At 47.2% G+C, this 13,541-nt stretch overlaps 1 protein-coding gene across 6 annotated transcripts in view; it reads right to left on the minus strand.

The window, feature by feature from the left end:
- PDE10A (phosphodiesterase 10A) overlaps nucleotides 1-13,541 on the minus strand; it is a 227,918-nt gene that overhangs the window by 38,374 nt on the left and 176,003 nt on the right. For all 6 annotated transcript variants that reach the window (XM_029944403.1, XM_029944402.1, XM_029944400.1 and 3 more), the window contains 4 exons: nucleotides 7,936-8,078; nucleotides 5,867-5,950; nucleotides 3,717-3,867; nucleotides 322-477 (listed from right to left, as the gene is read on the minus strand). In XM_029944403.1, coding sequence (XP_029800263.1) covers nucleotides 322-477; nucleotides 3,717-3,867; nucleotides 5,867-5,950; nucleotides 7,936-8,078 — 534 coding nt within the window. The remainder of the gene's footprint in view (nucleotides 1-321; nucleotides 478-3,716; nucleotides 3,868-5,866; nucleotides 5,951-7,935; nucleotides 8,079-13,541) is intronic.

The raw sequence follows: 13,541 nt of genomic DNA on the forward strand, positions 1-13,541 counted from the left end.
CCGTGCAGAAACGGTGACAGAATGAGAGAGGTCGAACAAAGGCCTGAAGTCAGAACTGAAGGGTCACCAGAAGGTCATTACTAGGGTCACAACAGAGGAGGCCTGTTTTGGGACGGTCCCTCGGGCAACAGCGGGGGGACAGGTAGGTTGGGACGGAAGCAGGGGGCACACTCATCCATCTCTCAACAGGCTTTTAAACCGTTATTTTTAATCATAATCCGTTCGCCCCAAAGCCCTGTGCCGCCCAGCCCTACCGCAGAGACCCTTCAGGGCGGCCTGGGAGCCCCACCTGCAGCCCTCCCGCCCCTGGCCGCCGCTCACCTGCAGGATGGACACGGTCTGGGAGAAGTGGTGCTGCTCCATGGTGGACGTGGAGTAGAGCGCGGCCAGTGGGTGGTCGAACTTCTGCAGGTAGCTGTTGCTGAAGCCCCTGTGGTCCAGGTCGTGACACAGACAGGCGATCAGCAGGCCTTTGCGCTTAAAGAAGAAATCCAGGGCACAGATGTTCAGAACAAAGAGTCGGAAATGAGGAGATTTACTGTCATTCCGTCACGGGCACAGCGTGCTGCCGTGGAAGCCCCCGACACCCTCAGGAACCCTTGAAGCCCACAGTATCGGTCTTCTTTCTTAACCTCCTGGTTGTTCTGCTTTTAAAGTAGACAATGGGGGCGCCTGGGGGGCTCAGTCGGCTAAGGGTCCGACTTTGGCTCAGGTCATGATCTCACGGCTCGTGGGTTCGAGCCCCGCGTCAGGTTCTGTGCTGACGGCTCAGAGCTGGAGCTGCTTCTGATTCTGTGTCTCCCCCTTTCTCTGCCCCTCGCCTGCTCATGCTCTGTTTCTCTCTGTCTCAACCATAAATAAAACATTTAAAAAATTTCAAAAAAATAAAATAGACAATTGAATCATTCTGGAGTGTTCCTGCTCAACTCTGGGGGAAAGCCCAGGTGGTATCAAGTGAAAGAGAACGTTCCCAAGAATCACAGGGCAAGCAAATCTGCAGGAGGGGAGTTTCGGCTCCTCACTCAAAACCCGTTGAGGGCTAAGTTTCAACAACATTATTGCTCTTACAAATAAACAAGGAGTAAAAGAAGTAAGTCCTACAGCAGGTGAAAAAAACGGGCAGCTGTGCAGCGAAGGAGAGACCGCAGAGCCGGTGGAGGGGGGTGAAGGGTTAATACAGCAAGGCAGGCCCTGGAAGGTCCACAGGAACAGACTTGGAGATGCAAGGGAGAAGGGGTCCTGGGAGAAGAGCTCAGGGGTGGGTGCGGGGAGCAGGTGGGCCTGTCCCAATGGGGGGCGCAGCTAAGGAATCCGGACGGGGCTAAGCGGAACGGCAGGTGGGGGCCTGTCGTGATGGAGGTAAGAACACGAGGACCAGACAGGCCAGCAGAGAACGTGCTGACGGAGCGGAGGGAGGGAAGAACCACGAGGGCAGGGACAAGGTCAAGTGGAAAGGCCAGCTCTGGAGAGGAGCGTGGCAAATATTCCCGTGAGTGTGCGGGAGGTCAGAGCTCAGAGGGCAGATGCCGGCAGGGCCGGGGGTGGGGGGGGCAGGGGGTCCACACAGAACTCCCACAGGGCTAACTGTACGTGTCCGCCCTGTCCCTTTAAAATTAATCAATTTATTTTTGAGACAGAGAGAGACAGAGTACAAGCAGTAGAGGCAGAGAGCGAGGGAGACACAGAATCTGAAGCAGGCTCCAGGCCCTGAGGTATCAGCAGAGCCCGATGCAGGGCTTGAACTCATGTGTTGTGAGACCATGACCTGAGCCGAAGCCTGACGCTTAGCCGACTGAGCCCCCCAGGCGCCCCTGCCCCTTTCCTAGCCTCCCTCAGCAGGACTGGTTTCTCTTGCTAATGGGCGGGGCAGGGGGGCTCCGGACCCCCCTCAGCTGGTGCAGGCTCGCCTGCACAGGGTAACCGAATTACTCATGTTCTGAGGATCATTTGGGTTTGGGGTCATTCCCACATTTATGCTGTTGTGTTAATCACGATGAATTTGGTAAGAAATTTTAAGGTTTTAAAGTCTTGCACAATAGATAACTAGTGAAAAGCTACTAGGTACATCTTTTCAATTTTTTTACATGTTATTTTTATTGACATAATATTCACTAGTTTTATTAAACATATGCCAGAATCAAGCATGTGAAAGTACTTCACGAAGTGAGGAATGACCTTTGTTAATCTACTCCCTTAACAAGATCAAATGATCATTTCTAATAACTATTAGAGAATAAATACCCTTTTTAAAAAATATATTTAAAACTTTTACACATACTATTTTGGGATTATTTTTAGGCAAAAGGACTCAAGGTTTTGTGAAAACATGATATAATTCTAAAAACAAATTAGGAACTTAAATGAGAGTTCATTCGTGGCGACAAAGTTTTCTCACTTACCTTAAACCTTTCCATTTTTGGATGTACATTCAACACAATCTGAAAGATGCATTCTACAGCTCTCAAACTCACAGACTATCCTATGGCCAAGGGGGCAAGGGAATTGTTGTCTTTTTTTTAATGTTTATTTATTTAGAGAAAAAACACACTAGCGGAAAGAGGGGTAGAGAAAGGAGAGAGAGAACCCCGTGCACTGTCAGTGCAGCCCTCGGGGCTCAATCCCAGCACCATGAGATCATTTCCTGAGCAGAAATCAAGTCAGATGCTTAACCAACTAAGCCACCGAGGATTCCCTGAAATTGCTTCCTTAAAAGGCACTGAATGGAAAAAATGCTGAATGTCTCAAAAATATGGGGTTTAATGGAATGGGAAATCAGCCTAAACTTTGTATGAAAAAAGAACAAATTTCTTTTTTTTTTGGTAATAAATAATAAGTTGTTAGGCTAACCAAGCCCTGCCATGACATTATTAATAAAAAAGCAAAATGTGGACTTTGTCTATAATAACACTTTTTTCTAAAATGCGCCTTCCGACTCCCCTGCCGGACCGGGAGCCTGGTCGGACGGGAGGGGCCCCGGGAGGGCAGGGCTGCGGTGTGGAGGGGCCAGGGAGAGAGCCACCGGAATCCTCATTGCCGGCATGACCGCCTCCTTCTCTGCGCGGAGCCCGTGGTCTCGGAAGCAGGACGGGAGGGTCGTATGGAGGAGGAGGGGGTTCGCGCTGGGCTCTTCCGCGGCACCTCCAGGATCATGACCGGCGGCCAGCCTGGCGGGGGCCAACGTGCCCCCAGCACCTGGGTGCGGGGCTGGGCGGTCGAAGGAGCAGCCGGGCCGCGGTGCAGGAAGGGACCAGGCAGCCCCCAATCTCAGCCCGTCACCAGCGCTGGGTGTGTGAAGTCAGGCGAGTCCGCGAACCCGCACAGAGCCCGTCTCCCCATGTGACAAGAGATCATCCTGTCCTGACTGTAGTTCGTGTTCTGGGTTCCCAAATCAGCGGGACGCGCCTACACCAGCCAGGGCACAAGGGCAATGGGAAAATTTTACTTCGTTTGTGTGACACAGACTTTCAGAGGACTGGGCTTTCGCAGGGAAGAGGGGCTACAAAAGGAGCGTTTCCTCGGGGGCAATGTTCGGTGAAGCTGGACATTCTGTATCTCCATTTGTGACACAAAATAACGTGAATGATACACGGGCACATCAACTTCCAAGGGTCCTGGAGTCCCGGTCTCACAGCCACATCGGAAGCGGCTCCAGACCCACGGCACCCGCGTCCCCTCGTGTCGCGCGGCCCGGGGAGCCGGGGCGCGAGGACACCCACCTCCAAGTCGGTGAAGAGCCCGCAGTTGCTCTGCAGGATGGCGTACATGCAGTGCGCCACGGTGACCGCGTGCTTCCAGTTGTGGTAAGGGACCCGCCGGTAGTTTTTCTTCACAGACATAATGAAACGACACAACTTTTCAAGCTCAAAGCTGAGTGGAAAGGAAAAGAAGCTGTTATGACAGAAACTGGTAAGGAATCCGCACACTCCGCTAGAGCTCTGCTTTAAACACGTCTGTCCGGGAGCCTGGGTGCTCGGTCAGCGAGGCACCCACTGTTTCAGTCAGGTCAGGAGCTCCCTGCTCGTGGGATCGAGCCCCGCATCAGGCTCTGTGCCGACAGCGGGGAGGCTGTTGGGATTCTCTCTCTCCCTCTCTTTGCCCCTCCCCTGCTCACATGCATGTGCACCTTCTCTGTCTCAAAAGAATAAACATAAAAAAAATAAACACATACATCTACCCATATACTTGCAGGTGTGAAACTCTCCACAGGGACTGGGTCCAGCAGCGCGGAAGCTGGGCTCACCGCTTTCCCTCTGTTTCTCTGGCTACTTAAGAGAGGGACTTTTTCAGAGCTTCTGGCCTGATGGACTGGCCTTCCAGGGAGCAAACTCCAGAATCAGCACGCAGGTGCCTGTCGTGAACTCACTCTGTCCTCACACGCATGCAACATGCTCACAGACAATGTATCGTCACCCATTCAAGGGTATTTTGAGCTCATATCTTCCAAAAAGCATATTCAGATTCACAAACTTCAAATACATATACTATGAGAATTTCCTAGATGAGTGACTACCTTTCAAAGTATTATGATACACTCAAATTTTCAGTTGGCAAATGGCCATCCCAAAGTCCTGCCACCGTACACAGAGCAATACGACATGTCTCCAAGAGTTCTGTTTAATGTTTAATTTTGAGAGAGAGAGAGAGAGCATGCATGCAAGAGTTGGGGGGTGGGGAGAGGGACCGAGGATCCAAAGCAGGCTCTGCACTGACCGCACAGAGCCCAACAAGGGGCTTGAATTCCATAAACCATGAGATCATGACCCGAACCAAAGCTGGACGCTTAACCAACGGAGCCACCCAGGCGCCCAATGATACGTTTTTATTATGCAACATTGTTATTATATTTCCCTATTTCATGTATTTCTACTTATTTCAGGCCCTACCAACTCTCTCAAGAAATTTAAGGCAGCTTAAAATAAAAACACATCAATATAAAACAAGGGTCTTTGAAATACCAAAGAGATGAGACTTCATACAACTTCTAACAACATATAACCTTTACTTTTCTCCACTGAAGATTTTCAAATGTCCTTGAGAATAAGGTATGTCATTTTAAGAGTTCCAACTGGCCAGACTCTCAGCTGATAACTGAGAAATAAGTGTGAATTACCCTGTGTGCATTCTTTCAAAGGAGCAATTTCTAAAAGTCACCAATTAAAGTAAGAGAAGACACAGAATTCAATAGCCAAGGAGTGACAATTTAGCTCTGGAGAAGTCAAGGGCTGCTATAAGCCACTTAATGATTCAGTGAGTGGAAGCAAGAAAAATAAAATTATCCCTTGCATTTAAAGTACGAGTGTTTAAGTTGTAAAATGTTAAGCGTAAAGTCACGCAAGGCCTCTAGGACAGGCCACCAGAGAGGAAGAGACCCGCAGGAAAAGAGCCACCGTGAACTCACGAATAAAGCTCTGGGCGCTGAATTAGGAGACCCGTGTCCTTCACATCTGCTCTAACAGATACAGACCGTGGGTTGAAAGTTGATGCTAAATTTAATGCACGTTTCCCGGAAACCACGTGAAAATAGTACGCAATGATGTGGAGCAGTGTGCCCTCCCTCTTTCCGTTACACAGCCTAAGGTAAGAACTTTCCCCTGAATTTTTATCATCACTGGTAGAGACACGGTCATTAGCCAAGGGACAGCCACCCTGGCAAAGAGCTCAGGGAGTGCTGTTGGGGAAATCAAATCCCAAAATCAATTTGTCCAATAATCTCAGCCTTTTTAAATTTAAATATTAAGGAAAAAAGTATTTCTATAAGGCGTATTTTCAGACAGTTATCAGTGAAGGAAGTGCAAGGCACTCAGGCTGAGGTGGAAGAGGCCACGTGACTCAACAGCTTACGAAGGAAGTGTTCGGTCATTCATACCAGGACGTCCCACAGGACCGGTGGACCATGTAGACAAAAATCCCAGGCCACATGTTTTCAAAAGGACCGATGTCAAAGTGGAATCTGAAGCGAATGAACACAAGGCTGATTAGTAAATATATTAGGATAAACGTAAAAACAAATAAAGGACGTAATTTAACTTTTTGTCTATTAAGAAACTAAAAAACCACTGAGAGGTGAGCCGTCTCTTTTCCTGCCGTCTTAGTCACATTTTTGTTGTATTCAGTGTTTCCAGGAGGAAATTCCACACATTCCCTTAGGAACTCAGCCCAATGTTTAAGCCATCGCTTAATTTTCTATGAAACAATCTTTAAAAAATGATGCTGCGGTTATCAGAGCAACGAAAAAGTACAAAATAATTTTATTGTGAATACTACACGTGTTTTACACGGCTCATGGACAAGGGGGGGAAAACAACTTTTTTTAGAGTTGCAAGTCAGTCTATCTCCTTCTAAGTCTGGAGAGAAACTTCATAAACACAACCATCCAAAGTTATTACCTAGCTTGCGTTTGCTGATTTAACCAGTAAGATTTAACCCCACAAAACACAACAGTAAAATACTTAAAAGAAACCATCTTCCTCTAGTTACGCTTCTGACCCCAAACGTGTGAGTTTTCCGCACCCAGCAATTCCCCAACCCGATGCCCGCTAATGCGGGGTTCTTCCGAACCACCGGAGCCAGTGTGGACTGCACGGGTCGGGCTCAGTCCCACAACGCTGCCCCCGACGGCAGATGCCAGTCCAAGGCTGCCCACCCCCACCCCAGGTTTTGTAAGGCGGAACCGCTCACAGAGCTCAGGGAGACACTGCACTTACGATTAGCGGTTTATTATTAGGGAGACGAGTCAGGACAGGCAAACGGAAGAGACGCATGGGGCACGGCACACGGGGGGAGGAGCTCTGGCCCTGTGGTGACCGAGGCCCCACCTTCCTAGCACCCAGTGTGTTCTGTTCCGTAGGACCCTGATTAAATCCCTGGTCGCTGGTGACTCAATCCCCAGCCTGTCCCTTCCCAGGAGGTCTGAGGGCGGGGCTGAAAATGACAACCCCCGAACCACGCGGCTGGGTCCTCGGACAACAGCCCCCACCCTCTTAGAGTCCCTCGATGGCAGAGACCCAAGTGGGGTTGAACAAGGTTCCTCACGAATAAGAAAGGACACTGCTCTCCCTCCAGTCACTCAGGAACACAAGGGGCTTAGGAGGTCTGAGCCAGGACCTCGGCACGAGGACCAAGTGCATCCATTCCTTATTATATCACAACATGTACTGTACACAGACCGTCAGAGGAGAGGCGGAGGCAAATAAAAAACCTCAAGAGCTTATTTGAGCAAAACTCCATTCCAACAGGGCAGCCCCTGGCAGCGGGGGCAGGAGCCAGCCGAGACCGTGGGCAGAGCGGGCAGAAGCAGAGAAAGGCAGCTACTGCCGACTGTGGCTTGAAGCCCAGGGGGTGTCGGTGCCTGGGGGTCCTCAGGGCTTCCGTCAGCTACCCTGAGCCCTTTCGGGGTTAGATTTCGGTGCAGTGTAGGCTGCTTCAGCACTAGAGTCACCTCCAATTACAGGGCAAATAGCGGCTCTGGCTTACTTCTGAGGGCTCTGGTATGGCGGTGCGCAGTTGCCTGGCACGTGGAGGGAACACACAATCATCAGGGGTCCTCCCACCAGGAACTCACATATATTAACCAGGCTTAGAAAACAAAGGGTGAAAGTTGAACTAATGATTACTAAACTCTAAAATTTACTCTGTGAATTTAAAATAAAACCTTCAGACATCTGACCCTCAGTGCCACGGTGAACAGTAAGTGCTATACGGTGACAAGGAGGCAGAAGACGAATGAGGGAAAGCCAACATCTAAGTCAACCCGTTTCAAAACGGCACCCGGATTCTTTTCTTCTAAGATAAAGAGACACGGGCTTGAGGTCCACGTTCCATCAGGAGACGGGGAGTCACGTGTGACCCGGGGGCCGTGGTTCCAGGGCCCTACCCGTTTCGGGGTAGGTCGAATCCAGTTAAAACTGTTCCGGAAGAAACGGACGCGACACTCACAGCTCGATCTCCTTGCAGAGGCGGCCCGGGAGGCTGAAGCGCATGAGGTCCTGCCACTCCTCGGCCGTGCAGATGCTGTGGTAGGACAGCTTCTCCATGGTCACCCGGTAGATGCACTCCGAGTGCCGGATCCTGTGGTACATCTGGAGGAGAACCCGCAAGGTCAGGAGGAGAGTCAGCGAGCGCTTAAAGTAGGCTCCTCACTGAAGTTCAGAATTCAGTGCCAAAGAATCAGAGTTAGAACTGAAACCACTGTTTCACTGACACTTAACTGCTATTACCAAGCATTTCTACGTCCCCTGAAAACACCCACATGCGTGGCCTTGGAGATGCTGAACACCTGTTTTATGTTTTTTGTTCTCTTAATTGGATCTCCCTTTTAAAAGGCTTATTAAATTCTGCAATTCTCTCTGGATAGTGAGATTCCTGGGTATTTAGCCAGTGGTCGCTTATTCGTCGACTCCCAGCCTCCAGAACCGGGAGAGACTCCAATGTCTGCCGTTTCTAGGCCACCCAGTCTGTGGCATTTCGTCACAGCCCAAACACACTGAGACAGAGACTGAATGAGTCAGGAGTTAAGACTGTGTTTCTATATCTCCTTTCGAAAATATTTATCTTCGGGGCACCTGGTAACTCAGCGGGTTAGGCGTCTGACTTTAGCTCAGGTCATCATCTCACAGTTCGAGGGTTTGAGCCCCATGTCGGGCTCTGCGCTGACAGCTCGGGAACCTGGAACCTGCTTCGGATTCTGTGTCTCCCTCTCTCTGCCCCTCCCCTGCTTGTATTCTGTCTCTCTCTCTCTCAAAAATAAACATTAAAAAATTTAAAAAATACGTTTATCTTAATTCTTGGTGATGTCAAAGTCCTCAAGTCCATAAGGTCTCAATGATTTTGACCATGAAATTCTTTATCAGTAAACGAGTTTTGGAGATGTATGCCCAATAAGTGTATGCTCACTCCTTTGGTGAGTATATACACATGCAATGTGTGCACATATTGTTCACACTAATACAAAAATTTTAAAAGATAAAAAATGGAAAGTATATATTTTTTAATATTTCATTTTATTTTATAACTGAATAAGACTTTCTGATCTTATTAAATAATTACAGGCTTTAAAATGAAAGCACTAATTACATGTATGTTGTCAGGTGTCATGTTTTTCTTTAATAATTTGTGACACGGTGATGTTAAGGTCTGGGTTCAGTTTGTCTTATTTCAGTACTTAGATTTTCAGTTGTGTGACTGGAAAGAGATAGGCCCCAAACTCTGCAGATCCAGATGGAATAAAGTTTGCACTGGGCTGTACAGCGTTGAGTTCTGCTCCCGGCCACTGATATTTTTGGCTTAAATTCATGTGACTTTCCATTTCCCTTGAGGAATATCAGTTAATCCTGCAAATGAATTAGTCGCATCTTTTATATGTACCAAACAGGTTCATTATGAGACTTAGTGAAACTCTTCACGGAGAAGACTGTAGTAACTTAAAAGCTGTTTCATAAAGTAAAATCATAAAAAACATTCCATTTTAAAGGAAGAAAGGGAGGGAAAAGGGAATAAAGAGATGAAACAGAAAGCAACGAGACTGGAGATTTACACTTAACAGGAGAGAGCTGAAACGTCCTGGTTAAAAGGCAAAAATTGCCAAACCGAATAACAAGCAAGACCCCCCTTATGCTGTTTACAAAATTCCTGCTTTCGAAATAAAGACACAGATGAGGTCAAAGGCTGGAACGTACACACCATTTCACAAAAGCAAGCTGGAGGGGCTGGGTTTCTATCAGCGAAGGTAGATTTGGAGCAAAGACCAAGAGCAGAGGCAAAGAAGGGTAATTTCGAACGAGAAAGGGGTGGATTTGTCAAGCGGACCCGATGCTCTTACACGTCAGCTGTTTTTTTAGCAGGTGCGCAGAGGCCGCGTGGTGCAGGGCGCACAGTGGGTGTGACAGACGGTGCTGGACGACTGGACACGCACACGTAAACGCAGGGGGTCCCTTACCTTGCATCATACGCAAAAGTTTACTCCAAACGGGTCTAAGACCTAAATGTAAAACCTAAGCTTCTAGAAGAAAACATAGGAGGGAAATCTTCCTGACGTTAGGTTAGGCAAATATTTCCTTGACATGGTACTAAACAGCATGGTCATAAAAAAAAACCAAACTAATAATAAATTGGATTTCTTCAAGGTTAAGAACTGCTCTTAGAAAGAAAGTGTTAAGAGAATAACAAGACAAGCCAAACACTGGGAGCAAATATTTGCAAATAAGCCACTGAGAAATGACTACTTATTTAGCAGCATGAACTATGCAGCTACCAGACCCGGGGGACCAGAGGGCTACCAGATCGAAGGGTCCACAGGGCTGTCAGCCCATGCGAGCTTGGGCTCAGGGTCCTGGAATCTGAAGGCCTGTGTGGGAAGACAGACGTGGCTGTGCCAGGCAAGAGGATGTGCTGACTTAAGAACTCTCTGAGAGACGAGGAGGCCGTTCCCGTTTGAGACAGTGTTGGAAAACAGTCCTGCCCACGGAGGACATGGAAACTTGACCCGTAGCTTACACAGCTGTAGTCTCCCAGTGTATACGGTTGGCACATAATATCAGAATTTCAGGCTAAAATATGAACAAACAGAATTGGTCCCAGAACCACGAACACTTGGGGTACAGGGGGAGGTTATACAATCCTGGGCACGCAGGTTCCCACAGAGGAAATAATTCCAGATGAGTCCGAGTAAGTAAATAAATATCAAGTAAATAAGGAGTCAATAAACTCAACAAAAGAGAGACCAGCACAAGGCCGAATCAATACACGGGTAGCCCTAAGATCTGAGTTAATGAAAGATAATGGAGAGATTAAAAAGACACTGTTGTAAAAATGTAGCATTTGGCAAGTGACTTCCTACGCCTGCGAAGCTACTCTAGTTTACAGAAATCACAGCACCAAAAAATGCAAAGGGATGAGAATTATTTTTTCTTGACCAGATCTAGGGAGATGTGTTTAAGATGCTGTCTTTCTTAAAGACAGGCTCAAACTATCATAGATAGAGAACCCAGAAAGAAACCTTTCCATGCAGAGATTTGCAAATGTGACAACATTCTCCTCCAGGCCCTTTACTTGATGTGAAACCAACGGGAGAGAGGAAGAAAATACGTACACACACATATACATTATTTTTGGCATTATCTTCCTACTAACAAGGGTAGTTTAGTTTAGAAGGAAGCAAAGAGAAGTAAACCACAAGGAAAATGACCCGAGCTGTGTGTCCTGCACACTTTGCTGCATGGAAAATGCAGATGTCCTGTGACTTAGAATTGCTGACTTCTCTTACTCTGTGAATGTACATGTTTTCTCAGGGTCAACCCCAAAGCTCCCTCTGTTTACTCTTTCTTGCTAATTTCTAGTTAAAAATAAGGCAACTACCAATTAAAAAAAAAAAAAGCAATTTAGCCCATGGAAACAACCAACCAGCTATATATGTAACATGAATTGGGATTTTGTGAAACTGACTATGATGACTAGTCACAAAACACAAATATCATGACCTACTAGAGCTAAGCACGAAGGGGGTACAGCTGAGTACCATATAGTAAGACTCTTACCGATCTACTACCTCATTTGGTCCCAACAGCAAACCTATGCTTGGTGTTATTCCTACTCATTAGTTTAGGAAATAGACATGCAAGGAAGCAAACTAACTTTTTCAAGGTCAAGAAGGTAGAAAGTTAGAAATAGCGGTATTAGAATGCACGTTTGCAAATGGCAGGATTTGACTCTTTCTCACTGCCAAGTAGTACTCCATTGTATATATAAACCACATCTGCTTGATCCATTCGTCAGCTGATGGACATTTGGGCTCCTTCCATGATTTGGCTATTGTTGACAGCGCCACTGTAAACATTGGGGTACATGTACCCCTGTGCATCAGCATTCCTGTAACCTGTGGATAAATTCCTAGTAGTGCTATTGCTGGGTCGTAGGGTAGTTCCGTTGTTAATTTTTGGAGGAACTTCCACACTGTCTTCCAGACTGGCTGCACCAGTTTGCATTCCCACCAACAGTGCAGGAGGGCTCCCCCTTGTCTGCATCCTCCCCAACATCGGTGGTTGCCTGAGTTGTTAATGTGCGCTGTTCTGACAGGTGTGAGAGGTGGTGTCTCGTGTGGATTTGATTTGTATTTGTCTGGTGAGCGATTCTGAGCATCTGCTCAAGTGTCTATCTTGCCATTTGCAATAATGCAGATGGAACTCGAGGAAATAAGTCAGCCCGAGAAGGACAGATACAGTATGTTTTCACTCATATGTGGAATTTGAGAAACTTAACATGGAGGAGGGGAAGGGGAAAAAGGAGATAGTTTCAAACAGAGAGGGAGGCGAACTATAAGAGACTCTTAAATACAGAGAACAAACTGAGGGCTGATGGGGCGTGAACAAGGGGAAAGTGGGGGAGGGGCACTGGGAAGGGCACTTGCTGGGATGAGCGCTGGGTGCTGTATGGAAGTGACGAGTCATGGGAATCTACCCCCGAAGGCAGGAGCACACTGCATACACTGTATGTTAGCTAACTTGACAAAAAACTATATTTGGAAAAGTAAAAACAATTAAAATTAAAATATTAAAAAACAAAAAGTTTTTAAAACTGCACATTTCCCTGATTTCCAGCTTTAGATCTGAACAATATTCAGCATCCTTCCGCTCAGAAAGTGGTCAGAGAATGATTTGAAAGGGCAGAGGGAAGGAGAGGGTCAAATGTGAAGTGAAAGCCTTATCTACCGCACAGCACGCCCACCTCAGAGCGAGGCCTTGAAAATCCACGCAAGATGGAAACTGCCTGTACTCAGCGCCTAGAGACCTCCACACACGCAGACATGCACGTGGGACACGAGCGCACCCAGTCTTCAGGGTCAATTACTTCCGCGTCTGTACCTAGCATAGAACCTAACACGTTTAAGTGCTTGGTTCCCATTCGGGGATTAAGTGAGCACGTCATTCATAAATGTTGTAGTCCTAGAGCCAAAACAACCTTAACTCCATTAAAACGAGTTACCTATATACTTGTAGACTTGGAAAAGGATTAAGATGTTTATACTTCGTGTCACCTAAAAGATGCAGTCTAAGAATTTTTATTCAGTCACTTTTTTCTAAGAGTATTCAAATTAAAGATGTTCCGGGGTGGGGGGAAGGGTGTGTTACCGTGTCCCTACAAGCAGAGAGGCAAACTTAGGGTGGATATTTCTATTTTCTTAATGTTTACTGATGTATTTTGAAAGAGAGAGACAGCAAGAGTGTGTAAGAGAATCCCAAGCAGGCTCCGCACTGTGAATGCAGAGCCCTACTCGAGGCTCGGTCCCAGGAACGGTGAGATCATGACCTGAGCAGAAATCAGGAGGCGGATGTTTGACCAACTGAGCCCAAGCGTGCCTCGGTGGGCGTTTCTGAGAGAAGTTCCGTTGGAGATATGAGACGCTCAAGCGTTGTACCCAACGTTCAGTTCATCATCTACAGACAGATTTCATTACATAATTCTCCTCTGAAGTACGCCACGCATTGTTAAACTATCAATTTATTCCAAACGATTTGATTAATCCTCTCTTTGCCTCCTCATTTATATAA

Source organism: Suricata suricatta, chromosome 7 (assembly GCF_006229205.1).
Source record: "Suricata suricatta isolate VVHF042 chromosome 7, meerkat_22Aug2017_6uvM2_HiC, whole genome shotgun sequence".
NCBI classification, from domain to species: domain Eukaryota; kingdom Metazoa; phylum Chordata; class Mammalia; order Carnivora; family Herpestidae; genus Suricata; species Suricata suricatta.